We start from the raw sequence: 26,801 nt of genomic DNA on the forward strand, positions 1-26,801 counted from the left end.
AGGAGGAAAATGAGCAACAACTTTGAATTTGGGAAATGATGATTACTTAAATAGAACAGAACATGCAAGACCAATAAGGAAATATATTAAAATATGCAAGTTACTGACAATGAAAACCAGAAGAAAAAGCAACATTTCATTTATAAATTTTAAAAGAATTCAACAAAATCCATTACAGTCTTTTGAATTACAGCCATAAAAATGTTAGGAACAAAACCCAATTATGTATGTCTAAAAATCTGAGAGGACTGTATGAATAACTGCAACACAAGCACATGCCACCAAAATAAGACTTTTTTTTGAGGAAAAGTAAAACAACAGTTTCTAAAAAAGTTACAGTAAAAAACCCAAGGTGTTATCCTGTAGAAGCCAGATCCAGAACATTAATTTACCCATTATTAAAGCAAACAAAAAGGGAAGTTTCTTATAGTTTATCTAAAACAGAGAAGTTGAATAGAACTATAAAATTATCTGAATTCTTTGAGAAAAAAGATTGGGCACTTGTGGATAGCACAGAAATACAGTGTTTAAAAAAAAGTTTATCTTTCTTTATTGGACTCAAGATTTTTCACCACTGAACTACTGATTTATTTTGCTTTGAAGACAGTTCTAAGTTTATTGTTATTTGACCATTTATCACGTATCCCAGAGATTCTTCAAATAAAACTACCAAATATCCAAGTATTCAATAAATACTAGTACTCCCATTATGCAGGTCTCAAAAAAAAAAATCACATAATTCAAGTTATTGCAAATAAATATCTAGCTATAACTTTATAAATATTTAAATAAAATTCTGCTAAGTATAGGTTAGCCTTCTAAATGTACAATTAAACTAACAAATCCATTGCCTATAAGTCAGAAAAACAGTTCAGAAAGGTTTATTTTCAGAAAGTTAGACACCTACAGATTGCTTTTGGGCAAACTCAAAGCACACTACACCCTACCTACTCCCCAATGCTCTGTGCTAGCTATGCTTCTTTGGTTAGTTAATGAGTTATAGACTTAAAACAGCTTGGGTTTTTGTTTTTTTTTTTTTTTAATTTTTAAAATCCAGATACAACAGTATCTCAGTGTGAAAACGTGCATATGCTCTCAGATTGCAAAGGTTTCAGAAATCAGTAAACCCTCCTCAAATCCCTTCTGTTCTTAAGAAAGGCATGCCGTCTTCCCTCTGTCTAGAATAATGCTTTTCAGCCTGAAGAGCTTCAGACAAGAATCCTTCCTTCTCCTGTTCAAGGGCTAAGGAAAGACAGCTAAAAATGCAAATTTCTATTTCCTTTACAGCAACCAGCGTACAAAGAGTTCTATCCTGCTACTGAAAAACATAAGGGAACCGTCAACTGAAAGCAGGGAAGAGCATGTCACTGCGCTATGGACAGGAGTTACTGTTCCTTAGCATAGTAGATACATTGTTTTCCAGAGCTGTATGACATCCTATTCAAAAGCAAAGAGCACACATTCCTGTTCTTTCCTTTAAACTAATCCTTATTAACAAATATTGACAGGTGCACCTGAAATATTAAAACTGGGTTACACGTAACACTCACCACATTGCTGGAGTTTTATTTGGCCTATTTGGTCCCTTCCTGTGCAATCTGCTGCTTATGTTTTTTGGAGAAATTCCTCAAGGAAGTAACCGATAACATCACCTGAACATTTCCACTACTGGCATTCACGGAATCCGAAGCATTATCGTGCAGGCTAAACCCCAATTCAGGTATTACTACCAACACATCTCAATCATTTCAGTCATGCATTCCCCGTTCTACACTAAGCGATGCTGCGAGCCGCCGTTCCAAGCATACATCTTACCTCACGTTGTATTTCAGTGGCGAAATGAGTAAAGGTAATTTTTCAAAGATTTTGCCACATTAAGTGTTATAGGTAAAACATTCAATATTAACAGCGAATGCCAATTTAAGGGTAGTACGAGATTGTTTTGACTAGCAAGTAGCACAGCTTCTGCAGTTATGGCATGCTGGCATAGATTCACAGTTCACAATGCTTAGCAAGCCCTTTGCGTTAACTCTGAAATTTCTTTAATGCCTTGCTCTGATGCAATAAATAAACAAAACGTTGATATCCCTGTCATTGCCAATAGAAGGAAAACACTATTTTTATTTGGCTGATGTAAGTGGAATTTTTTCTTTTCCACTTACATCATTAAAAAAAAATATCTCAGAGCACTCTTACAGATTCTCCTTGTCAATCCACCACTAAAACGTAGAAAAGAGGATGAGGTACGTCGGTAAACATTTTAAACCGCTTCTCTCTTAAAAACGTGTTCACTAGCACAAAACAGAAGCGAGAAAGTGCGTAATGTGGGGGAAAAAAAACCTGTACATTTTTACCACTTGCCATTCTACAGGTAAGGGACTACCGATGTGTTTTTGTATAAATGTGTACCTTTACAAGTGTAACACGTGGATAAGTCGTCACTCTACATTAATATCTATTGTGAATAGGTCCCCTGAAAACAAGACAGCTTTTTTTGTTTGTAAGTTCTGGCATTTCTTTTTTTGGTGTTTCTGCCTATATGCAAATACTTCAACAAGTGAAGTGTTCTTAACAGTCTAACTGATCAAAGTTCTAATTGCACCTAGGTTTCTTTGTGAAGTTGGTTTTTTTTTTGGTTTAAGTCAGAAGAACAGCATGCTTTTATATTTACCTATTGCACAATTAATTACTTTTTCATTATGTTTCCTATTAAAGTGATTCCACTACTAGACTGAATAGCTCCAGAGAACCCATTTTGGTCTGTTGGCTCAAGGACTCCCAGAACAAAACAGTAAAAATAATAAAAAACAATCTCTAAGTAAGCCATTACATAGAAATGTACTGAAAAAGCCTTGGAGAGTTCATGAGTAAACAACACTTATTTAAAAAACACCTCTGTAATCAAGTACAGTACAGTATACAGATGATATACCATAATAGCTCCAGATGGAGCTGTTACAGACAACAATAATGCATTTAAAATGTTTATTATGGGCTTTTTTTTTCCTTTTTTTTTTTTTTTTTTTTCCAAGTTGTGATTAAAAAAAACCTCAGAGGATACCTAAAGCATAAAAACTACTTTAAGGGTTCTACCAAAAAGTTGATCTGTAATCAATAAAAATAAAAAGAATGGACATTACATCTGAGCAAGCACTCCATCATAACTCTACTCTTAGTAGCAGGTTAGTGCAGCAACCTCCAGCCTGTGTTCACAGAGTTAGCGTATCTGTTGGAAAACTACAGGCTACCCTGATGAAGGTTGGAGTATCAACACAGATTTCCAGCTTTCACTCTGAATTTCTCCCTTTCTGTACTTAGGTGAGAATGTTAACATTCATACAACAGTTTTATATAAGCAACAAAATTATAATATACTTTAATAACAGATTTCTGTTATTAAAACAGCCCTCAAAATATAAAAATATTTGATATTGTGAAAGTGTCTTTCAATCATACTTCAATCTTCACAGTTTTAATAAGGAATACATAATTAGATCCATCACTTCAGAACTACGATGTGTATTCAGCTGACTTCATGTAAATAGACAGTTAAAAACATATTTACCAATATTAAATATAGTCAAATTGCAAAAACATACAATCTGACAATGTTGTCATGTGCTCTTTTAAAGAGTGCATAGGATATACTTCTGCAGCAGTCAATACAGTAAATTTTTTTGATGCAATCCCAGTCAAAGCTGTAAACATTCCTAATTGCAGTTTCTTGGAAACTTTTTGTTCCTTTCAAGTTTTTATTAGCAAGTTGCACTGGGCATTCCCCGCTTTTTTTTTTTGTTTGTTTTTTTTGTTTTTTAAATCAGTTACAGACAGTATCATCATCCACCTTTAACCCCTCTGGCTGGTCAAAACTACTCATAAGCATTTCTTCAATAGGTTCAGGGTAGTAATCCTTTCCTTGCAGCGCACAATGACACCTTCCACATGCCATTGTTAGCAAGGCCCCCAACGCATGATCTTGAGAAGCAGGTTGATGAGGAAGTCTGCTATGCCTTAATGGGATTTCCTGCAGGTTTGGGATCATAACCGTATAGGAAAGTAGCTGCTATTACAAGGACGGCTCCGAAGAAAAAGACGCTGAATAGAATAGAGATGGGGTGGGGGGAAAAAAAAAGCTCATTTTAGTTGATGCAATTTTATTTACGTAATACAATTAAAGAAAGGAAATTTTTCCTGTGGGAACACACAAAGATAAACTATATTCATCCGATTTATGAAGAACAAAATAATTTGAGCATATGTATTATAGAAGGATGCAGGAAGAAATCGAAATAAGAAACTTACAGCCAAAAGTATTGTATCATACTGACCTATTCTGAAAATGAAAGTTATAGTTTCATGGAATAATTGTCAAAACTTATCAAATCAATCTTTTTTTTTCTTTTTTCTCTTGCCTAAAGCTCTGTGTGAAATGCAAGCAGAAGCTAAAGAAATGCAACTACCGTGGTTACCCAGCCACTTTCAACATCTTACAAGCATCACGTTGTCAGAGTTGTGTTCACTTTGAAGTCCAAAACTTATGTCAAAACAAATTACTGCTGCCCAAGAACCAGTTTGCAAATCAGTATAATCTGATTTTTGGCAGATACATAAAGATTTATGTAAGGAAAAGATAATACAGGCATCTTTTGTATTGTGACATATGGGCCTTTCAAGTTGTTTTTATAGTTACAAGTCTGAAACAAAATATCCAAAGCCAACAGACAATCAGTACACATTTTAGAAAGAGAACCTTGTCATAAAGACATGACAATGTTGACAATTTGATCTTCTCTACCAAATGCTAAAAAAACTGTGGCGCATGTCAGGATAATCCTTCAGAGAATACAGTTAGCCTATTTCTGGACACGATCCACTGTAACACATTCAAGCACTTAAGTACTTTACATCTATTATCCCAATCAAAAGTGTTTGTTGAAGTGACAGAAACAATTATGCAGTTTCAGTTCAAATAAATTCAGTTGGCATAAGCAAGGTACTAAAGATTGATTAAGTCAAGTTAATCAAGTTCTATTAAATGAGATGGCTTCAAGTTCAACATGCTGCTAGTTAGCTCCATCTCGTTTAATTATTTACCACTGTTTCCATTTTCACCATGTTTGCAGAAGCCAGTAAGTTACTTATTAATTTTCCATTTCAGCATACAGAAATTCTTAAACCACTTCGTAAATTTGTTTTAATAGGACAAGTACAGGGCTACTCGTAATTCAAGTTCAATGTCCTCCACTTCTTAAGCCTAAACAGTTGTTACACTTCCTTTTTTTTGAGCGTTTAAGCGAAGTCCTGCTAATATTGCAAATACTACTTTTAGATTAAAAGATGTTTCTTTGTATCAGATACAATTTTCATATCTGATACAATTTTTATATATAATTGTATTCAATTCAATAAATTGAAGAATATAAAAATATTCTTCAAAATATTTTTACGCTATAAGTACGTGTAACATATGTGAGGAGCGTAGGTTGATTCTAAGCAAAATCCTATTAATGTATCTGAAAGCTGGAATTTCACTTCTACAGTCCATACATACATTAACGTGCACTGCCAAGACAAGCTCTGTTCAGAACAAAACCTGCAGCGCACAGCACTACTAAGATCCGATTCACAGAACATGACGACACAGTGCGCTGCGCCTAGAAGCACACAGCAAGCATTTTTCTCTCACCCTTGGATGAGCGCTTTCACTAATAAATATTGCCTTTGGGCTTCTGGGTGTCCTGAAGCAACTAATTGCTGCAGCGCAACTTTCACATGTGTGTGACTGCCGCTAGCTCTTTTAGAGAATGTTTTGAGACTGGTTGAAAACCGGTATAGAAAGGTTACCACTGCTATCATGGTTCAGCCATAACTCCTCCTGCAGTGCGATGGCTCGTGGAAGCCCTGTCCAGGAGGAGGCTGAGGAGGAGGCAGGAGGCCAGTCCCGTGCCAGGACACTGCCCCGGAGCCAGCCGTGTGCAGACTGGCTGCTGTGGGGCACTGCTGGGCACGGGGAGGGAAAGAAGAGAAAGGGGCAGCGAACTAAAACAGCCTGCCAGGTTTGTGTCAGTGGTTTGTCAAAGGCCAAGACATGAGATTCAGTTATTCCTCACCTGTGTGTGTGTGTATGTACACCTCACAGAAAACTTAATCTTGCCCAACTATACTGAAAAAATGGTATGTTATGAAACTAAACTTTTATCTGCAAGCTCTATCTAAACATTCTGAAAGTGCTGCTTGGAATGTTGGGGTTTTTTAATTTACTTTTGCAGTTTCACCTGGTAAGCATTACGTTTTCAACTTTTTTTTTTTTTTTTAATTCCAGCATACATGCAAAGTAATTCTTACCTTGTAGGGACAAAATCTTGCAGCCAGAAATAGGAGATCAATGTTGACAGTATAATAGAGAGAGAAGTTGCGAATCCCTTTAAAATGTTGTCCGCATATTTTATAACAGCAGCAATTACCAGCCCTCCAAGTGCCTGAAAAATATTGAGGTTTGGATTTGCAATCTGGTCATTCCACTGAGGGCGTCTATTTTAACAACATGCTTTTACTTTAGGAAAAGCTTTTGTCTATGTTTAGGAGCATTGCATTTATTTTCTGTTATGGATGTTACTGTTGAACATAAATAATATTGGAGTTATTGTTCTTTCCTCGTTAAAGAATTTGCTGATCATATTACCATTATTAAATTAGTGGCAACACTTGTACTATACATTTTTAGCCACAGGAGGAAGGGCACATATATAATTTTTTTTTTAACATTGCAAAAGAAATAACGCTTGCACGCTTTTATGTTGCACAATACTTAGTCATATACTTTCTATATACTTTGCAGATTTTTATTTAGAGGTTTACTCTGATAGCGATAGATCACACTTTTGACTATAGAATTCTCAGTAGCTTCAATGACACCCATTAGTTTCCCCAGTCATTTACAGAAGAGTAAATCCCAAGTGCCTTCACAGAAACACGTGATACAAGGTATCTCACCTGCAGAACAACAACTACCCAAGTAAGTTTATTGTATCCTTGAAAAAATCCATTCTTTGACAGTTGTTCTCCATCATAAATGTATACACCCATCAGTCCAAATATGCTACCAAAAAATCCTGAAAGTACAAGATTGATTTAAAAACTTCAGGTGAAAAACATGCAAACAGGTTCCTTGTCCTCAAGGACTGCTCACATATTTCTGATTTTAAAATAGGACTACCACTTGCAATACCATCATGTTCAAATGCAAATCAGTTCAGAAAGATTTCTCTTTTAAAAGTCCTTTTCCACACTTATAACAAGTTTTGTCTGTTTCTGTTAGGATATTCGTACATACTGATCTTCCATTGCTTTCTACTGGGATGGGGTGATTTTTGTTTACGGCCTACAGCAAAGTTCACTTAAACACAATTTCAGTTCTCCTGAAACTAATCGTGACCGAAGGCTGAAGTCACACTATAACCTGGAGAGGAAAACAGGGACAACATTCAGTGGAGGAACTGGTCTCTGACATAGCAACAGCAGAACTTGGCAGTTCACCAATTCAGACAAGGATCTTAGAAGTGGGATTCTTCTGAACCAGTCTCAATTCCAATGAATGTTTACTAGTAGAGAATTAATGTCAGAAGAAAATGACATGAGATTAACGAGTTCGGGATTTGGTGAGTATAGTGTTCTTCTATGGAACGGGAAACTTTTCCTCATCCCCTTCAGGCATGGAAGTAATGCAAGCACCTCTGTGACTGATGCAGGCTCCAGTCCTGAGCAGGAAAGGGGGAAACATTTTTTCCATTCCTTTTCTATGAAAAGATTACCTGTATTTTCACCACATTTCTTTGCATCTGAAAAGAGTGGCATCGTTTTGAACAAAATAAAACCTTCTGTTTGACAAGAAAGAATTCTTTTTGTAGACACGATTAAAAAATCAGGTTTCATTCAGATTAAACCAATTACTTCTATTTTCCAGTTGATCTGCTAAAATAAATACTATCAACTATTCATACATCCCTAATATGATACTAGTATGCATTTAAAACTGATTTTTCAACAATTATGCAAATATATTTTCCAATTTTTTCTACAGTTCTAATAATTCTCTATGGATATGATGATGAAAATCAGGTTGGATACACATTTTTTGTTGTCTGTGTTTTAAGAAAAGCTCTATTTCAAAGCTCTTGATTATGACTGACTTGCTCCTGAATGATACAATGTCTTAAGTGGGCAACTATCTTGCACTTGCAGAAAGGATACAGTAATGTATTTTTGAAATTGTGATGTTTTAAATATTTTCCAAAAGCTGTATCAGAAAACATGAAAAAAAAACCCCTTCATTTTTGAACTGAAAACATACTCTACTGATTTTTTGTATAGAGGCAAATTAAGCTCACTGACAATAAATAAATATATGAGTAAATCAGGTGATTAGATTCTCACTACTGTTATCAGACATTTATGTCTTCATATAGCACAGTCCTAGTCATTCATTACCTTGGAACAGTTTGTGTTTAGATGCAGGCTATACTGATCTCACTGTTTTCACAAAGCAATTACTGGAATATTCAATATACGATCAAGCCAACTATCAAACCAGCAAACTCATTTGTTTTCATACATTCTTTTGCACAATGTAGAAAAATCTCAAGAATGTTTTGGAAGCGATCACTGATTTTTCAAAAATTATGAATGTTTTAATTGGAAATTGTTTCAGATATCTGCATCGTTGCCCACCAAAGCGCTTCTAGTATGGAAATTGAGAGTAATAATAATCAGCTTTCCTTCGCAATGGATTTTACATTGTAGCTCTAACCAGAGTGCCAAATCCTACCTTAAATTTTGGATCCAGCCCCAGCTACCCACCATTCTCTGCCTCCAAAATTCCCCAACATAACCTTTCCTGTTGTATCCCCTTCACCTTGTTCAAGAAAACCTAGTTTTAATATACACAATTTCAACAAATACTAGCAGATAGTAAGTACAGGGTTTGATCCCCTTCTCTATCCTCAAGCTTTAAAAACATTATGGACATGTAAAAATACTAAAATACAACCAAATGCAGTTCTGCATTTTTAAGTGAAACCATTTCTAATTAAAACACACCAACAGGAAAAGAAAGGAAAAAACATTGCTTGTCTTCAGACATTTTTGACCATACCAATTTTTGACCAACTATCTAATTACAAAAAAACAACATCTCTTTTTTTTATGGGACTTCATTACATTCTACCAGACTCAGTCCACAGCGCCAAAATCATCCTCATGACTTAATTCTACAGTACTGTAGATTTGATCAAGAATCTGTTCTAAGGTGCTGGGAAGTTCAAATTCTGTTGAAAGCATTTATTGAAATATGCAATAAATAATTATTGTCTACATGTGAAGACTAGAAGGATCCCTTTAGAGAAAGAAGGGCAACTCCAACAATAAGTTTTGTTTCTGTTGCAAAACTGGAACAGAAAGATATTGCTGATGTCCATTTCCAACCCTATAAACTGGACAAGATTGCTTTGAAGCAAGGGAAAACTCATTCAGGAAAATGGATCAACTCTGTCACCATCAATATCTAGGGTCTAGAAGACCCAGAACTACTTTGGAAATAGAAGGTATTCTCTTACTGATAAGTGCGTAATAGGTAAGGGCATTATCATAGTTAAGATGAACTGGGTTTTGTGTATGCCCCTCTCCAGTGGTTATACAGACAACTAAAACAAACTGACCTTTGTACTGACATAATAATAATTAATTATCTCAACTTTATTCACGAACAAAGCAGGTTTTTTTTTGTATTAAAAGTGCCAACCAATAAAAACTGCCTATCCAGACACAGGAGAAAAAAAAAGTTAATTTTAAAACATCTCAAGACATTGACTAAGAAACATATTTTGTTTTAAGGTTCCTATATTTTCTAAAAAAAGAGGGGGGAAAAAAGGAAAAGGGAATACCTTTTTCATTTATCAGATCTTATGAATTAGCGCAAAAGACAGTAATTTGTAAACACAGGGGATACACAGAATCCTGCATAAGGTAACACTCTTTAGAAAATCCTAAATACCAATTCAACCGACAGATTGTGTACAAACTTAACAGAGACTGTTTAAGTTAAATCAAGAACTAGGCTGAGATCAGAAAGCAACTGCTAAAATTCTACCTAGCAGATATTCTGCTCTTGGTTTTAGAAGTACATTTATGCAGAATACTAAAACATTGGTGATATTTTTTTATTTTTTTATATATATTTTGCATTTTTATCTTAATTCTTCAAAACGTAGTGTCTCTAAGAGATGACTAGTATTAAACTTACCAAGCTGAATGTTTCTGATCCACACAGACTGCTTAGTTTCCTTTAAAATTTTCTCAAAATAAACCCCAGCAAATCCACTAGAAAAGCACGCTATCAGAACTGCGACCAGGCCTACAAACTGAGATCCTGCTGAATGTTCCTTAGCAGCTGTTGCTTGAGAGTCTGAAGGCCACTGGATGTAAAAACAGTTATACAAAATTCACCGATAAAATCAAGTCATGAACATCTATAAAATGCACATTTGTTTTCTAGCAACAGTATGTTACTAAACACAACTACATGCTTGTAAAGTTTTCTATTTTGCACCATAAATACTTTTAAAAGACTGCAAATATTCTTGCTACATATTTGTAAGGATTAAAATTGTGCCTGAACTGGGAGGATACCTATCAACTTAAGCAGGTCCAGGATTTATTTTTTATAAGCTGGAACTGTTTCTGAATCCCAGCATGACTTATCATGGCCATTCACAGTTACCGACTTTTTACACCTGACAGTTAGTTACAAGTACAAGCACAGTTAGAAAACCACTTACACCAACACCAGCTGTCTTTAAGACGGGGTTAATTTTCTTTTGCATGTGCCCCTCTTCAGTGATTATGCAGACAACTAAAACAAGCTGAAATTTATGAAGCTAAATCCTGCAATATATCTAATGCTAACAAAATAAATGCAATGCAATAGACAAAAGCATACTGACGAGTCTGTTAATTACTGCCAGAATGTTTTGCTCTCATTTTTAATTATTAAAATTCTACAAAACCTAAAATCCTTACGTTAAAAAAAAAATATATTTCTAAGATGTACTCAAATCTGCTAAAAATTCTTAGAATAATCTCTTATCCCATGATCCTAACTTCTGAAAACTACAAACCCCTGTACCTGCACTATTTAGAACAGAGGCCAAGTTTGCCTCCTGAAAAAGTTTAAGTAAATTTGCCATGCTGCAACCATATCACAAGACAAGCAGCAGGACTGTGGTGGCACAGAACACCTATGGATCCCTGATGTCTGAAGAAGTGTGCTGATAAATACTGCTATCGCTGTTATTTGCAGGTTGCTCCACATGCCCTGTCACATTCTACAGTAGAGCACTGGGGCACAAAAGAGGTGTCATCTTCTGCCTTTGAACCATTTCTGGTGTTCTCTAGCCCTGGCCAGTTGTGATTCATAGTTCCTGACCATATGCTGGTGCTCGTGTACAGCTGGTACAATCTGAAAGCTGTAAAATCAGTATAGAAATCCATGTTCCTTGAGTAAACACATTAAACAAATACAAACTACCTGTTAAATATTTACCTGCACAAATGCCACTCCTGTCATCAATATTACTAATGAAAGCCACTGGTACACACCCAGTTTCTTGCTCAACATGGACACAGAAAACAACGCTGTTGTAAGAATTTTCAGTTGATATGTAACCTAGAAGAACCCAGAAACAGTTACTACCACATAATTTATAGGGTTTATTTGAAACTCACAGAGAAATTCAAATGCACAGTACCTGGTATGTGGCTGCATCTAGGTTTGACAATGCTACATACAGCAAGTTATTTTGAAGAGTATATATTCCTGAAGGAATAGCAAGTTTAAGAGTTTCCATGGGCTTATTAAGGATTTCATCATGTAGCACTCTGTTCAGAGTCCGTAAATTGCACTCTACCCAAAGAAACAATAAAAGAAATAGACATTCACTAAAAGGAGAGTAGGGAAGAAAAAAAAAAAAAAAAGAGAAAAGGAGGAGATAGCAATGTTCTGTTCTTAAAGACTGTTGCCCCCTTTTTACAGCTATCACTGCTACCAATCAAGACCTTCATGAGCCTCATATATGCAAGGAAAAAAAGGCTGCAAAGTGTCTTCCTATAGCCTGGAATATCAGAAATAGAACAATTATTCAAAATAATTTAGGTAAAATTTATCGAAAGACATCAATATTTGAAGATGACATATTAAAGAGCATCACCTAAAAAGTGCACATTTAGAGCCTACAGAGTCATCAATATTTATGATATACAATGACATTTTTAAGCCGTTGAAGATCAAACCTATATGTCAAGGAACTGGATAAATTCAGTATAAAATTTACAAAATCAGAACTAAAGTAAATCTGATTATACTTTTTTGAGCTTAAAACTGTGCTTCTTCCTGTAATAATGAAACTGATTCCTCACTTCTACATCTGCTGTTTATTATAGTCTTCTAAATTATCATTCATGCTTTGAACACTTAAAAGCTTTTCATTTTTTCCTACTTCTACATATAAATTCATTAAAATGCCTGAGCAAACACAAGCTTCAGGCTGTTAGTAGAAAATTTATCCTTGCATTCCTCAGTATCCCCATTCTTTAAAGAGAACTCTCTTCAACAAATGCACAATATCTTGTATCATGTGTTGATGAGTGAAGTATGATTAGGTCCTTCCAAGACTATTTCTTACATGAGGAGAAGGAAAAAGCTTTGTTGTATGCCTGTACTCACATGGCTGCTTTGCAGTTGCCACTACAATACAGCATATTGATTAGGAAAATTACTTGGTGCAAGATTTGACACATACTGCTGTCTTTGTAGACCAATAGAACGCAGGCCAAAATCTTCAGAAGTTCAGCAATAACTACTGCAGTAGAGGATAAGTAACGAGGTCCTTCTTCTTTCAGTGTCCGAGAATAACGCATGGTCAAGACTAAACTTGTGGTTTGGAAAACCAGGATGCCCAGGGAAAGGTATTTTAAATTGGTAGACATTTCTTGACTTTTCTGAAACAGAAAAAAAAACCAAACAACTTCGAAACCCAGGCTTAGAAGGTGATATTGCAGGTAGATGTTTCACTTGGGAATCAGCATATTAAAAAAAGTTATGCAGGGAGTTCAGCCAATGGAAAACGACAAACCTAATCCAATATTTAAAATGAAAAAGGAGATTAACACTTGAAAAATGTTTTTCAAATACATGATTACAAACAGGGAGGCATATCAGAATATTAGGAGAAATGATAACTAATAGAGAAATGAAGTATATCTTATCTGTAATAATAATAAAGGACTACCAACTGGCAATTAGCTTTCCGATAACTGGTTTCACAGAAGAAATCTCCCAAGTTAAACCAATGATATATTTCCTTATGCATGAGAAGGCTCAGAAGGTATTTTCAAAGCAAAAAAGCCCCAGGCTGTGGTACTGCAGAATGCCCACTACCCTGGCTGCAATGAGCTATTCCCAGCATGAGGAGATCTTCCTGTTCTTCCACCTGTCCAAAGTTTTTCAGGTTGCAGTCTCTGCCTTGCCAGCTGACACAGCTCCAGCACAAGACAGGCTGATGGTTGGGCTGCTGTAAATGAAAATGAGATGCATGCCTGACACTGAAGGAAAAGGAGAGTTGTCGGAAAGCAGGGTGGGATAGGAAGACATGGGATGGAGGAGCTGCAGGGGGGACAGCACTAAACATGTCCTGCTGATTATCCTGCTCAGAAAAAAATTAGTTGAATACAGATGACTAGGTGACTGCACCTACTTCCTCATGCTGCACTGACTCTCACAAACCTCACTGTAAAGGTGTATCATCCTCATCCCTACCATGAAATTTCACCAAGCTTTGCCTTTTGTCACTAATTAAAGCATTAATTCAGTGTAGGAGACTAACAGAGAAAGCAATTCTCATTTTGCAAGCAAAATACATTACAAGGAAATTTAAAAATGCATCACTGCTATTATACATCCATATGCACAGAAATTAATGCTTTCTATAAAAAAATAACAACTACTGCCTTCACTGCCCATGTATTAAAAAAAAAGCAGTGTTCTACAATGCCAAAATGAAATCAAATCAGTAATTAAAAGTTAACAAGTACGTCTTCAAGTGAAAGAAAACCAGTAACAAGTCTAGACAACAGAGCGGTTCTCACTTTTAGAAGTCTAGAGATGGCATAAGCAGTCTATGCTTATGGATACATATGCCACAGCTGCCCCTATGCCTGTTTTACACCTACAGGCACACGATTTTTGATGCATTAACTACCTAGTTTTGTACACAGTGCTGAAGGATGTGCTGCTACCTCTAAATATTTGCAGCTCAAACTGAAGCTGTTTCCTGCTGACTGCATTTCTCTCACCCAAGATGCATTTCATAACACCTTTCATTACTATTTTTTCAGAGATCTGGAGAGCTGTGCTATTCAAACATTTTTGACTTGTCTTTATCTTGTCTCTAAGCGTTAATAGATTTTTTTTTTTCCGGTCAAGTATACAAAGTCAAATTAATACTTATATGGCATGGATTCTTCAGAGACATTGCAGTAACCTGCAAACAAGTATGAATTGCCAACAGCCACAGAGAGATGAAGTACATACTTGTATCCTACAAAACAAAATTGTTTACCTCAAGATTCATATGGCTGTAAAAATATCTGTAAAAGCATATTGGCAAAGGAGGAAGAAAAAGATATCAGGAGTCAGAAACTGAGGAAGAAATACACAAGGATTCCTTTAAGGAATCTTAACAGAAGAATCTTTTGAATGACCTATGATCTCATTTAACTTGCTGAAGAAACAAATAATAAAGATGCAACTGCACTTTATTTATATAAATCAGACAAACATAAAGAACAAAGCAGAAGAAAGCTGCAGACCACATTCAAGATTTGCTAATTTTTTCCACAGGTTCTGGTGGAATAATAACCCTTCACATAAGGATGTTAACTGTGGAATTACGTATCCCCAACAACAAAATGGAGAAGATCGGTTTGTCAAAGAGGAACAAATTTGAACAATAGATTTGCTACAGGTGAGAACAAAGAGCAGAAACAGAAGAACAGTTCCCATGTAGGGATGAAGAGGGGACATGCAAGGTCAGAGATCCTACTCTCTGGAGAAATACCACCAGCATAGACAAGATAGAGGGAGCAGAAGGCAAAGAAAAAAAAACTAATCCACTGAGAGAAAATACAAAACTGAACAACATAGAAAGGTCTGCCTAGGTACTGGAAAAAACTAATATTTCAAAATGCACATTCATGTAAGCCAACTTGCACAAACCATTTCTTCCACCTTTTCCATCTACCTCATTTTTTAGTATGGAGACCTGACAATCTGAAAACACAAAGAGCAATCTATTGCTAAAATGAACAACACTAAATTTCATGCAAGCACACTTACAGATAAATAAGTTTTTAAACTTTCTGGTTTTCAGTTTTCAAAACGCTTCTGAACAAAATACAGATAATGGGAACACAACATCTCTCCTGAACTTGAACCCAAATTTCTGCATTCTGGGAGCCTGTGAAGTGACAAAGGTTTTACAAACATTCAAAATTCCTTAACCTTTAAAATAGGGCACAATATCAGAAAATAACATTCACATTAATTTCTTGCTGAAGTACAACCATCTATTTACTAAGCAGCTTAAACTGTAATTTTAAAAGTAAATCACCAATACCTTGTTTATGAGCAAGTATCAAAGCATTCAGCATGAAAACATACCAACAAGCACAAGACTTTAATAAGCCCATCAGCAAAGCCAGAAGGAATACATACCACAATATTATCTTGAACTACAGTCTTGTTTTCATTAGTAATCATGGTAAAAAAAGGGAACTTTCCCCCAAAAATGTGTCTCAAAAATACGCAGGAAACATTTATTTACCATAATTCACTAAAGCAGTTTCAGAGTTTCCAAAATTCACACAAAATGGACTTCAAGTATCCAGTGTGATAGCCAAAATAAGGATATTTGTTAAAAGTTGTCCTGTCAGCGGTCAGCAAGACAGGCTTGTAGAGAACAAGTGTGTAAAGTTTCGTGGTGTACTTACAAATAGTTGGTTCACGGAGCAGGAACTAGAGTCCTGAAACTATGTATGCCAACAAAATAACCACCCTCTGCTGAGCACACACAGTACCTTATCACCTCTTCTGGCCCCTCTTCCTTCCTTTTAAGAGAGCTGCATACCAGTTCATACAACTGTGCAAACTGGGGGATGGATCCGGAAAAGGAGCCAAATACTGAACTTCACACAGTTGAACTGTCTTCAGCTGCAGTTTCACAGCAGGTTTCGATTTACAGATTACTACCAGAGGTGTAATCAGTCTCCTCTAGCCATAAGTTCCTGCTACCCTCATGGCAATAGACCGTGCAGTCACATACTAAATGAACAACTGTCTTCAGTAACAGCCCGCACTTTGATCATCTTAAACCCATAATGAAACGAAAGTTCCCAATGCATTTCCTCTACAGAGTTACCATCAGGCTTAAAATTTTTTTACTGAGCTTTGGACAGACTACTCAGTACTCTGCAGGATGGGTCTGTTCCAAAAGCCTGATTCAGGTTTGCTAATTCAGACTGGAATTGTGAGTGGTCACATTAACTTGGTGACTTTTGAACTGTATCTTCCAGTGAGAGGTGCTAAGTGCCTGCAAGTCGGTGACTGTAATGTAGCCTAGCACATCCGTTACCTCTGTGACTAGGCTCATTGTTCTTTCGTTTGTCTAGGAAAGAAAGTAAATAATTTCTATGGAGTTTATCCAGTATACCATGTAGACACACCCTACAGCCAGCAATATGGAAGGCAGGGGAAGAGGTTAAAGCCAGGTCTGTACATTAAGTCAACATGCAGTAAGCCAAGACGGTATTTATGGTCATGTAACATTCGACTTAAGTACACACAGGTAGGTAACATGCAGATGGCTACAATGTGAAGAGTTGTTCCCCTAAAAAGTAGAAATGAAGAGGACACTGGAAAGGTTTTACAGACTCAGAAAACAAAACAAACAATCTATACAGGGAATAATACCTTCAGCTCAAAGCATCATACTCTGCAAAGTCTGCAAAATAAAAATAATCTGCTTCCTTCTTTGAACAAAGTGGGAAATCACTTATTTCCATTTCATAATATTCATTCAGACAAAATGAACAATTTGTTGATTTTCATCTTCCTTAGTAATTAATCCACCACAGGCTAAAATTTCATACTTTACATTTTACTTTTATATCAGCCCCACACTTTCCCTCTTAAAATACTGGTAAATTCTAACGTTTGCAGATGAACTACATTAGGTCAAAGGGAACATAATCAATTTAACTTAATGAACAGCAGATGTACCACATATATTTATTTTCCTCTACCCATTTTTAACAAAACTCACTAATATTAATCAGGATTTGCTACATGAGCAACAAGATGATGATTACAGGACTTTTCTTAACCTTAAGATTTTGTCTTTTAAAGATCTGATGGTATAAACTTCTGAGCTTCTCAGCTGCTAAATATCTACAGTTACAGAATCTTGTGCAAAACTAAGGATTAGTTTATTAATTTATTCTATTCTTGAGTTTGCAAGAGGTCTCAAAATCTGACAGGATTACTTTGCTTTGAGGTATCTAAAACACTAAAAAAAAAGAGAGGTCTAGAATGAAAAGTGACTTATTTATTTAAAAATACTCCTTAGTTAAAATCAAGAGACTAGAGACTGTCTTGACACCATTTTCCAAAGATGGTTGGAGTTATAGTGCACATTATGGAGATCCTTCCAGCAAGCATGGCCTAACCATCTGCAAGAACAAAAGAGCAGGGGCAATTCCACAGATCCAGGCACTCCCAAAATTTCACACCATGCTGACACAAATATATTAAGATAAAGTGAGCACTAAACTGTTAAGATTCCACTTCATCTAGCATGAAGTATCTAATTGTTTAGCATGTTTTAGATTCATTGAAGTTTTCAGGGTGGGGTGTCCTACATTTTCACATATTATTTTATAAGTAAGAAAGATGATAGTTCATGCACAAATGATTCAAATTTCATTTATTTGACTATGCATTTCTCCTGCCTCAATTATACTGAAAGTTCTTTCAGTATCCCAAACTATCCAGTAATCTGCATTATATTTCATTAATTCAGCCTGAATTACTAAGAAAGCTTTTCTTACAGTCACTGCAGCTGGTTTACTTTTTATTATATTCATTAAATTTAATTTTAATGACATTTCTGAAACTTCAAAAGAATATTCGAGAAAACTTGAAAAAAAGAAATCAGCATCCAAAAAACCCTAAGCACCCAACACTATCTCAAAAAGTAGCTAACACAACAACAACAAAAACCCGGTTAACAATGAATCTCAGTAATTCACATCACAAAAAGGCAGGTTAAATTCACAGATGAAAATAACAACACACTCTCTGTAAAATGTCTGAGAACTCCACAGTAAAAGTCACGCATGCAATTAGCACCAAGTAACAGATGTGACAGGCTACATTATAGTCAATGAGTTGCAGGTACTTAGCTCCTCTCACTGTAAGACACAATTAAGTAGTCACTTAAAACAGTTTTGAGGTACCTATGGTCACGATGTGATGTCTATAAATCAACGTCCATGTCCCACTTACCACTGGCACAACTTCAGAACAAGTCCACTCAGATAAAATGAGAGAAACAAGTGACAGAGGGAAGATAAAATTTACCACTGGTTTAGGCTCCCATCCTACAATTTACACCTCACTGGCACAGCCTAGGATTCTACACAGGCACAAAAGCAAAGGCCTTCCTAGGTGATGGCCTGGGGATGCACCACATCAAAAATAAATACATGAAGAGTAACAGAAAATGGTGAAACGAGGCCCTTCCGACAGGCTACAGGGTTAATGCTTGTATTAATTTCTGCCCATTTAGCAAAAAACTTGACATAAAAGTAACTTCTACTGGCAACCATTTCTTTACTCCTCCCTATTCTGTCACAAGGAAAGTTAAATTTCAAATAAAATTAATTACTATTATGCTTCCAATCTTCCACAGTGATGGCATTATGTGAATTGCATTCCTTCCAGCCTAGCTGTGAAATTCTTTCACTTTTGACGGTCTTTTAAAGTAAAAAGCCAAGGTACAGGAGTTATTGCTAGCTTTTATTCCATTTTATGAATAATGAGTTTAGGACTGCTTAACCAAACAAAAGGCACTTGAACATTAGTTAAAATACAAAGCCAAACAGAAACAGACAACCGGCTTCTTAAAACTGCAAAAGGCAAAGTTTGTGGGACAGTACACCAAGTTCTGTGTCTGGGATCTGCCAGAAAATAAACACTGACTGAGGCTGCCTTAGAGAAGGAAAAACAGAGTGCAAAGTAAAGTACACTATTTCATTCCAGTGGAACACATTGGACACTTCCTGGGCATGTGCTTTGAAATCAGGATGGCAGATTAAAGAAACAGGATTGTGGTTTTTTATGTGTATAGAAATGTGAATCCAGTGCTAACACTACACCTACACAAATACAATAAGCTAGCAACAGAGAGGAAAAGCACAATTGGAAGGTGGAGTGAGAGCTAGCTCACAGAACCTGAAGTACCTATTTTTATAACAACTCCTTCTAAGCTTTCACATGTACGCTGCCCTCTTTCCTGAGCTGGCTAACACACAAGTAACATGATCCTTCTATAACACAACTACATTCCTCAGGGGAAAGTTCTGTTCCGTAAATCTTCTTTATATTGGACTAAATGTAGCCTTCTTTTTACCAAAAGCAGTATCTAATACAACAAATAGTTTATGTATAGAAATAAATGGATGGAAGGAAATTCATACAGTTCAACAAGGCCAAGTGCAAGGTCTTGGACATGGGCCAGGGCAATATCCAATACCAATACAGACTGGGAGATGAATGGATTGAGAGCAGCCCTGCTGAGAAGGTCTTGGGGTACTGGTGGATGAAAAATTGGACAGGAGTTGGCAATGTGCACTTGCAGCCCAGAAAGCCAACCATATCCTGGGCTGCATCAAAAGAAACATGGCCAGCAGGTCCAGGGAGGCAATTCTCCCCCTTTACTCTGCTCTCATGGGACTCCCCACCTGGAGTACCACATCCAGATCTGGGGCCCCCAGTACAAGACAGACATGGCCATGTTAAAATGGGTCCTGAGGAGGGCCATAAAAATGATCAGAGGCATGGAGCACCTCTCCTGTGAAGAAAGGCTGAGAGAGTTGGGGTTGTTCAGACTGGAGAAAAGGTGGCTCCAGGGACACCTTATTGAGGCCTATTCAATACATAAAGAGAGCTTTTAAGAAAGAGAGAGACTTTTTACCAGGGTCTGTAGTATCAGGACAAGTGGCAATGGTTTTAAACTAAAAAAGGGTAGATTTTGATTGGATGTAAGGAAGAAATCGCCTATGATGAGGGTAGGGAGACACTGGAACAGGCTGCCCAGAGCAGTTAGGGAAGCTCTGTTAGCGTTAAAAGTCAGGTTGGTCAGGGCTTTGAGCAACCTGACCTAGCAAATGCATACCCTGCCCATGGCAGGGGGGTTGGAACTAGATGATCTCTAACGGTCCCTTCCAACTCAGAACATTCTATGATTCTATGATAAATATTCCTGACAGTACTGAGGGTGAGCAGGCCTTTCCAAATCTAGGGCTGCTGAACTGGGTTATGAACAGGATTCTAAGTACATACAAATATTTTAACTGCCAAATTCAGACTGCTATCATTTAACAATGCATTTCTTTCTCCCCCCCCCCCCCCCCCAGTATGTAATCCTTCATGTTTGTGTATTTTTTTTTGTTATAAACATTTCTAATAATTTTAAATCTTGTATTTCTCACTTTAAAATGTCACTATTAATGTCTTCCATCTTCCTCATACTTGATACAGGTTTCCTCTTTGTTCCCTCTCATAAGCTACCTATACTTGTCAGCTGTTCCTCCCCAAGTACATGGCACTTCCCAAATAAACCACTGCAAATCACTTAATTTTAAAACTTATCTTGCTCTTCCTTTTGCTTTTCAGTTTGTTACTCACTCTTCCTGCTGGATACAAAAAGTATTAAGTACCGTTTGGAAAAAATAAGTAATGTTTTTCTTAGAGCTTGTATTCTTCTTCAGAAGCACATTAAAAGCAAATCCTCTAGCACAGTTTTTTCCTTACTCTTCCAGGAGAAACTGAGTAACAAAGATTTTTTCAAGTGAAGCTTTCCTTTGGGCAATATTTCCAATTTCTCCATTTACATTTAAAAAATTCTTAACTGGTGAAAAATAAAAACATCACTGCATTCAAAGAATATTTTCATAACAAGGATATCACGCACAACACAGTAGAAAACTGGTGGACCTTGCTGCTGCAACATCATCTAGCTCCATACCCCGACCCTACCTTGGTGTGCTGTCTTTGGCTAGGATAGAGCTAATTTTCTTCGTAGTAGCTGGTATGGGGCTACCTTTTGGATTTGTGCTGAAAACAGTGTTAATAATACAGAGATGGTTTAGTTACTGCTGAACAGTGCTTACAGTCAAGGCTTCTCCTGCTTCTCACACCACACCACCAGCGAGTAGGCTGGGGGTGCACAAGAATTTGGGAGGGCAACTGACCCCAACTGACCAAAGGGGTACTGCATACCATATAATGTCATGCTCAGCATATACAGCTGGGGGAAGGAGGGGATATTCGGAATTATGGCATTTTGTCTTCCCAATTAACTGTTATGCATGATGGAGCCCTGCTTTTCTGGATATGGCTGCCGATGGGAAATAGTGAATTAATTCCTTGGTTTGCTTTGCTTGCATGCGTGGCTTTTGCTTTACCTATGAAACTGTCTTTACCTCAACCCATGAGTTTTCTTACTTTTACCCTTCTGATTCTCAATCTCATCCCACCAGGGAAGAGTAAGCAAGCAGCTGCGTGGGGCTTAGTTGATGGCTGGGGTTAATCCACAACGTTTGGCCTTTTTAAAATCATGCAGAGGCTTTTCAGCACTGTGAAGTACACTTATGCACAGAGCAGTTACACATTAAACTGTAACTGCTAGAGACCAACCAATGATTTCTTCTCAGCTTTGCTCCAGACACCTAGTTTTTTGCCAGGGATAGTGGAGGCTTTATCAGTCATTCATTAGTCTATCACCCAACCAGGAAATTCCACCAAGTCTAACACAGGCAATGCAATTACCTATTAACTAACATCTAATTTCAGAGAATGCTATAAACTGCTTGGGACTCGGGTAAGATTTTCTTACAGGTTGACAGAAAACCTAGCAGAAAGGGAATGTAACACTGCTGACTTTCTTTTATGACCTCATAAAGGTTGTGTGTTTGTTTTCTTTTGTGGGGGGGGAAAAAATCACCATTCTAATCTATGTATCAGACAGAAGCTGGGCACGGTGAGTCTTAAATGTGAAATTTGTGGCTAAATAGCCTTTAAGCCCATCCCACCCCCTTCACACCAACCCTAAGAACCTAAAGATAAGATTTCTTTGACTGATGAGAATTTGGTTTGATTAACGTTAAAGAAATCACATACTGAGTATGAAAATTCAGTGTTCAGGAAATTCAGGCCCTCACTGAGCTAAATCTAACACCAGTATTTCTTGTAAGATGAAGCTTTCAACTACGTACACAGTAGCGCAATAGTTTTATATTGACATAACAGCCCCTAAGCCAAACTCTGCTTGCCAGCATAGAAATTTGACACAACCTGCCCTAACTGCCTCTCTCTTTTTCAAATAGTACATACACTGCATTCATTGTATAGATCACTGTATAGAAAGATCCTAGTAGTCACATTCAGATTCTGTGAGCAAGGAGGTATTTGGTTCTCAGTTTTCATTCAAATGCCCATACCTCTTCAAGCACACAGGAGTGCCACGCCATGAACTGAAGCACTGCCCAAATGCAACTCCTGCAGATTATCAAGCCGATGAAGGAGCTTAAGGTACTTAAAGACTGAACATTGAACACAGCTGGGGTTCAGCTACAGCTTTCACTTCACACTATTTATGAATCAATTCTGGGTGCTCGAGACAATGCAACCACCCCAGTCAAGGTGACCTAGTTTGAGTAGAGTAACACAAACTAGGTACTACAGTGAAAATAAAGCTGTAGACACTTGTTGCAGAAAGCTAGTAACTACCAATAAAACAGTTGAAGAGCGTACTGAAGGGGTATGAATATAAGACAAGAATGTTCAAAAATTCAATGGGAAAATCCTGAACTCCTAACCGTCTTACATTATTATGCTAGATTCTAAGAGGTATAGATCTTAAAGAGTCTCTCCTCCCCTCCAGGGACACCCTCTATTGATGTGATCCAGCTGTGCAGCCTCCTAAGTTCCAATGAAAGCACTGCCCCTGTGCGAGCAGCATGCACACGAGTATAAACTGAAGTAACTGATGAAGAATAAGCCCAGGTGGCAAACAATTCAAGAATAAGGGAGGAATAACTCCATATCTAGCAAGCCTATCCCAAAGATCAAGTATGTGTTGCTCTCACGTAACACTCCCAAATCTGGAAATGTTTTAAGCAGACACATGTGATTTGATTTCCCTAGGTACCTGGTTCAGATGATCCCAGGCTTTTTCTTGTTACGACAAACAGCAGCATAACTAGCATAAGGAATCAGGCTGTGCAGGCAGCCTGTAGGATTGTTAAAGACAGAGTCACTTCTAACAATACATTGCTCTAGATAAAGCAAATTTGTACTTACTACCACCACAGCCTTTCCCAAAACCAGTATTTTTGCTACGCATTCTACTTCTACAAACCGGAATGTCATGCATTCCAAAGCATTGGATCCTTATCTCCCAGAACTGTAATTTTCAAAGCTCTCTCAGCACCTGACAACATGCAAGGAAATCATAAGCTACAGTTTCTAAAGGAAGAGGTTATTGTAAATCAGTTTACCCACAACTATCACACCTCTCTCAAACTCACCCTGCAGCCTCTAAAGAAATCTAATGTTGCTTATTCTTTTACGAAAGCAAACCACACATCACAGACCTAGAGTCTACTCTAGCAAATTATTTACACAGCAACATTTTTTGTGGGGTAGGTCCTGCCTTAACAGAAGAGTTGAACAGGTCAGGCTCAGCTCAGTCCACAAAGTGTTCAGATGAGTCAAGCGCAGTGCCTATGGAGACAGGCAACCCCACGGATTTTGGGAGCAGCAGTCCATCACCTCACGTTCATTCCAAAACCCCACGGATTTTGGGAGCAGCAGTCCATCACCTCACGTTCATTCCAAAACCCCTTCTGTCAGTCTGCACAAACATTCTTTGAGAAGCAAGGGTTACCTTTGATCCCAGCCCTCCTGTGTAGAGGCCACAATGACAGACAAGCTTCCTGCTATGGTGCTCACTCAGTTTTTGACAGGTCCATTGCATATGTCCTTTATGTTCCAAATAACATATCCCCCCGTTGCAGAAAGCAGTCTCAGTCCTCTCCACACAATCCACTCAAAAATCTTTTCTCTGGTATCCCAGTCTTCCTCACTCTAATTTAAAATACAGTTTATAGGGTTCAATAAAATGAAACAACTTGGAGCACCTTTTGGTCTTTATCTTTTACTTTCCAGTCTATTTCACAACACATACTACCTTACTACATTCACCACCTCTGCACCTTGTGGTTTTCTGACAATCCATAAGCTTTGCGCTGCTAGAGCATTTCTCATTTCAAAAACGCTGTACGGAACCGTGACGCCATGAAAACACGTATAAAGTGTGCATTTCTGCTAACTTCACGTGCAGCACTACACCAGGTACAGCACCTCCCCAGCAGGGCGCCGGCCGCTCCGGCGCTGAGGAGAAACCCAGCGAGTGAGTCACAACCTTCGCAGCAATGACACAGCCGCTCGCCAGCTCCGAACCCCTTCCCAACTTCAGAGCTGCCCCCCGCCCCGTACCCGCGCCCCTCCCTCTGCCCCAGGCCGCTCCACTCACGGGCATTCCCCTCAGCATCCCCTCAGCCCCGCACCGCCCTCCCCCAGCCCGCTCGCACAGACTCGCCTCCCTCCACGCCCGCCAACCCCAGACGTCTCCCCCTCCCACACCAAAGGCCTCTTCCCTCGCCCACAGCCCCGGCCCCGCTCCTCCCGCTGCCGGCCCGGGCCTCCCACCTGCAGCACCCGGCCGGCGGCCCAGCTCGCCCCTCACTGCCGGCTCGGCTCCCACCAGCCACCCGCTGTTTCCGGGTGCCGCGGTCCCGTCCCGCAAAGGCTCCGGCTGCAGCCGCGGCCCCGCCCGCTCCGTTCCCAGGGCCGCGGCGACCGGCGCGCCCCGCCCGTCACGGGCCCGGGCCAGCGGCAGGCTGGCGCTCCGGCAGCAGGCGGGCCGCCTCTCATGGGGGGGGTGGGCAGGGCTGCGGGGCCGGGAACGGCGGCGCGGGGCGGGCAGGGTCCGCGGGGCGGGTACGTGCGGACGGGGGCCCTTCTGGAGGGGGGAGGCACCCGGCCCGCCGCCCCCGCCCGCCCGCGGGGCCCTGCCGGCATGGGGCGGAGGCGGGGGCGGGTCACCGGGAGAAGCCGTGAGCCCGGCAGCGCTGCAGCGAGCGACGCTCGCATTCCGTGTGAAATCCGCGATAAATTTATTAAAGAAATGCAAGGCGAGTTCGGATTAAGATGTAGAGCTCCCACCGCACCTTGGTGCCTGTGCTAAAGCGCCGGCTGCCCGTGCCTGGGCAGCGCCCGCGGCCGCGGTACCGCCCGCTGGGCGGGGGGCTGGGGGCACAGCAGCCCTGCCTCTGCAGGTGGTAACAGAACTTCAGTGGAAACACGCTTCAGGTACAACTGTAAACCACGGGAGGCAAGCATACTACTAATAAACGTAATTTTAATAGTAGGCGCGTGTTCAATGTGACATTAATTAGAAGTACGCTTCAGGAGACCGCATGCGGCAGCACCAGGCGGGCACAGCCCGCGGCTGGGGCTGCTGCGGGAGCTGTAGGAGCGGCAGGGCCATGGGCACAGCGCGGCGACCAGGGTGCCACAGCAGAGGCCGCAGCACAAGCAGAAGGCGGCTCTGGCAGCTTCAAAAGAGTTTGCTGCAAGATGTGGAACCGCTCCTGAACTCAGAAGTGGGTCGTGGTCTTTCTGTGACCGCAGTTGCTGTACGTTGCTTGCAGATGTCAGCATCGTTCTTGAAACTAAGCTTGCAGATATATCGGGTATCACAGGTCAGACTAAATACTTGAGAAAAGGAGCCAAGATACTATCACTTTTATGAACTTAATTACATTTCCATTCCTTCTCAAGGAAAAATGCATTGTTTTTCAGCAGCTTTTAGGCTATCAGCCTCATCTGGTGTACATTGCCTCATACGCTTCTCTGCATATCTCTAGGTATTTGCAATCAGTTTGAAGAGCTGAGCATTTCTGTGCTCTGAGCTGTTTGGCCTCTCTAATGAGTAAGCTTTATTTAACCCCCAAAAATTTCACTCACATGGAGTATTTTATTTTATTTATTTTTTGCTTTGCAACCTCCATATTGAACTTGCATTGGATTACAATAGACTAAAACCAATATTCTGATGCTATATTTAGCAACTTTTTTCTGTCCCATGGAGGACTGCTTATCAGATGCTCACATTAGCCTTATTTTATGCAATGATGACTAGGCCTGGTGCTCAGTTTGCATATACAACAATTGCTTGACCTTCTCCACTTAGGTTAATTACCAAATATTTTCTAAGTATTTGTTTGTTGCGTCAATCAAATTTCAGGTAGGTGTTCATCTCATTCCCCATTGGAAATAAAAATAAATC

At 38.9% G+C, this 26,801-nt stretch overlaps 1 protein-coding gene across 5 annotated transcripts; it reads right to left on the reverse strand.

Annotated features, from left to right (window-relative positions):
* Window positions 1-1,015: 1,015 nt before the first annotated feature.
* Window positions 1,016-25,376, reverse strand: SLC35A3 (solute carrier family 35 member A3). Of its 5 annotated transcripts, XM_055814797.1 has the most exons (9): window positions 25,160-25,376; window positions 15,446-15,566; window positions 12,852-13,050; window positions 11,802-11,956; window positions 11,597-11,719; window positions 10,298-10,469; window positions 6,994-7,112; window positions 6,346-6,479; window positions 1,016-4,095 (listed from the first exon to the last, which is right to left on the reverse strand). In XM_055814797.1, exons 3-9 carry the CDS (start codon window positions 13,036-13,038, stop codon window positions 4,005-4,007), a joined length of 981 nt encoding a protein of 326 aa, XP_055670772.1. In that variant the 5' UTR covers window positions 13,039-13,050; window positions 15,446-15,566; window positions 25,160-25,376; the 3' UTR covers window positions 1,016-4,004. The 5 variants fall into 5 exon arrangements, with proteins under 5 accessions (XP_055670772.1, XP_055670771.1, XP_055670773.1 ...); XM_055814796.1 differs by lacking the exon at window positions 15,446-15,566 and having other exon boundaries at window positions 25,160-25,374; XM_055814798.1 differs by lacking the exons at window positions 15,446-15,566; window positions 25,160-25,376 and adding an exon at window positions 16,099-17,052.
* Between the last annotated feature and the right edge of the window lie 1,425 nt (window positions 25,377-26,801).

The sequence above is a fragment of the Falco peregrinus genome, chromosome 10 (genome assembly GCF_023634155.1).
Source record: "Falco peregrinus isolate bFalPer1 chromosome 10, bFalPer1.pri, whole genome shotgun sequence".
Lineage (NCBI taxonomy): Eukaryota > Metazoa > Chordata > Aves > Falconiformes > Falconidae > Falco > Falco peregrinus.

Bases quoted from the DNA above. Each gene is read 5' to 3' on its own strand.
- SLC35A3 (XM_013298983.3), bottom strand. From the start codon at position 15,868: ATGATTACTAATGAAAACAAGACTGTAGTTCAAGATAATATTGTG. The intron at 11,720-11,801 runs GTACTGTGCATT...GGGTTCTTCTAG, and splicing joins TAGATGCAGCCACATACCAG to GTTACATATCAACTGAAAAT. The intron at 6,480-6,993 runs GTGAGATACCTT...AATATTTTTCAG, and splicing joins GGGTAGTTGTTGTTCTGCAG to GCACTTGGAGGGCTGGTAAT.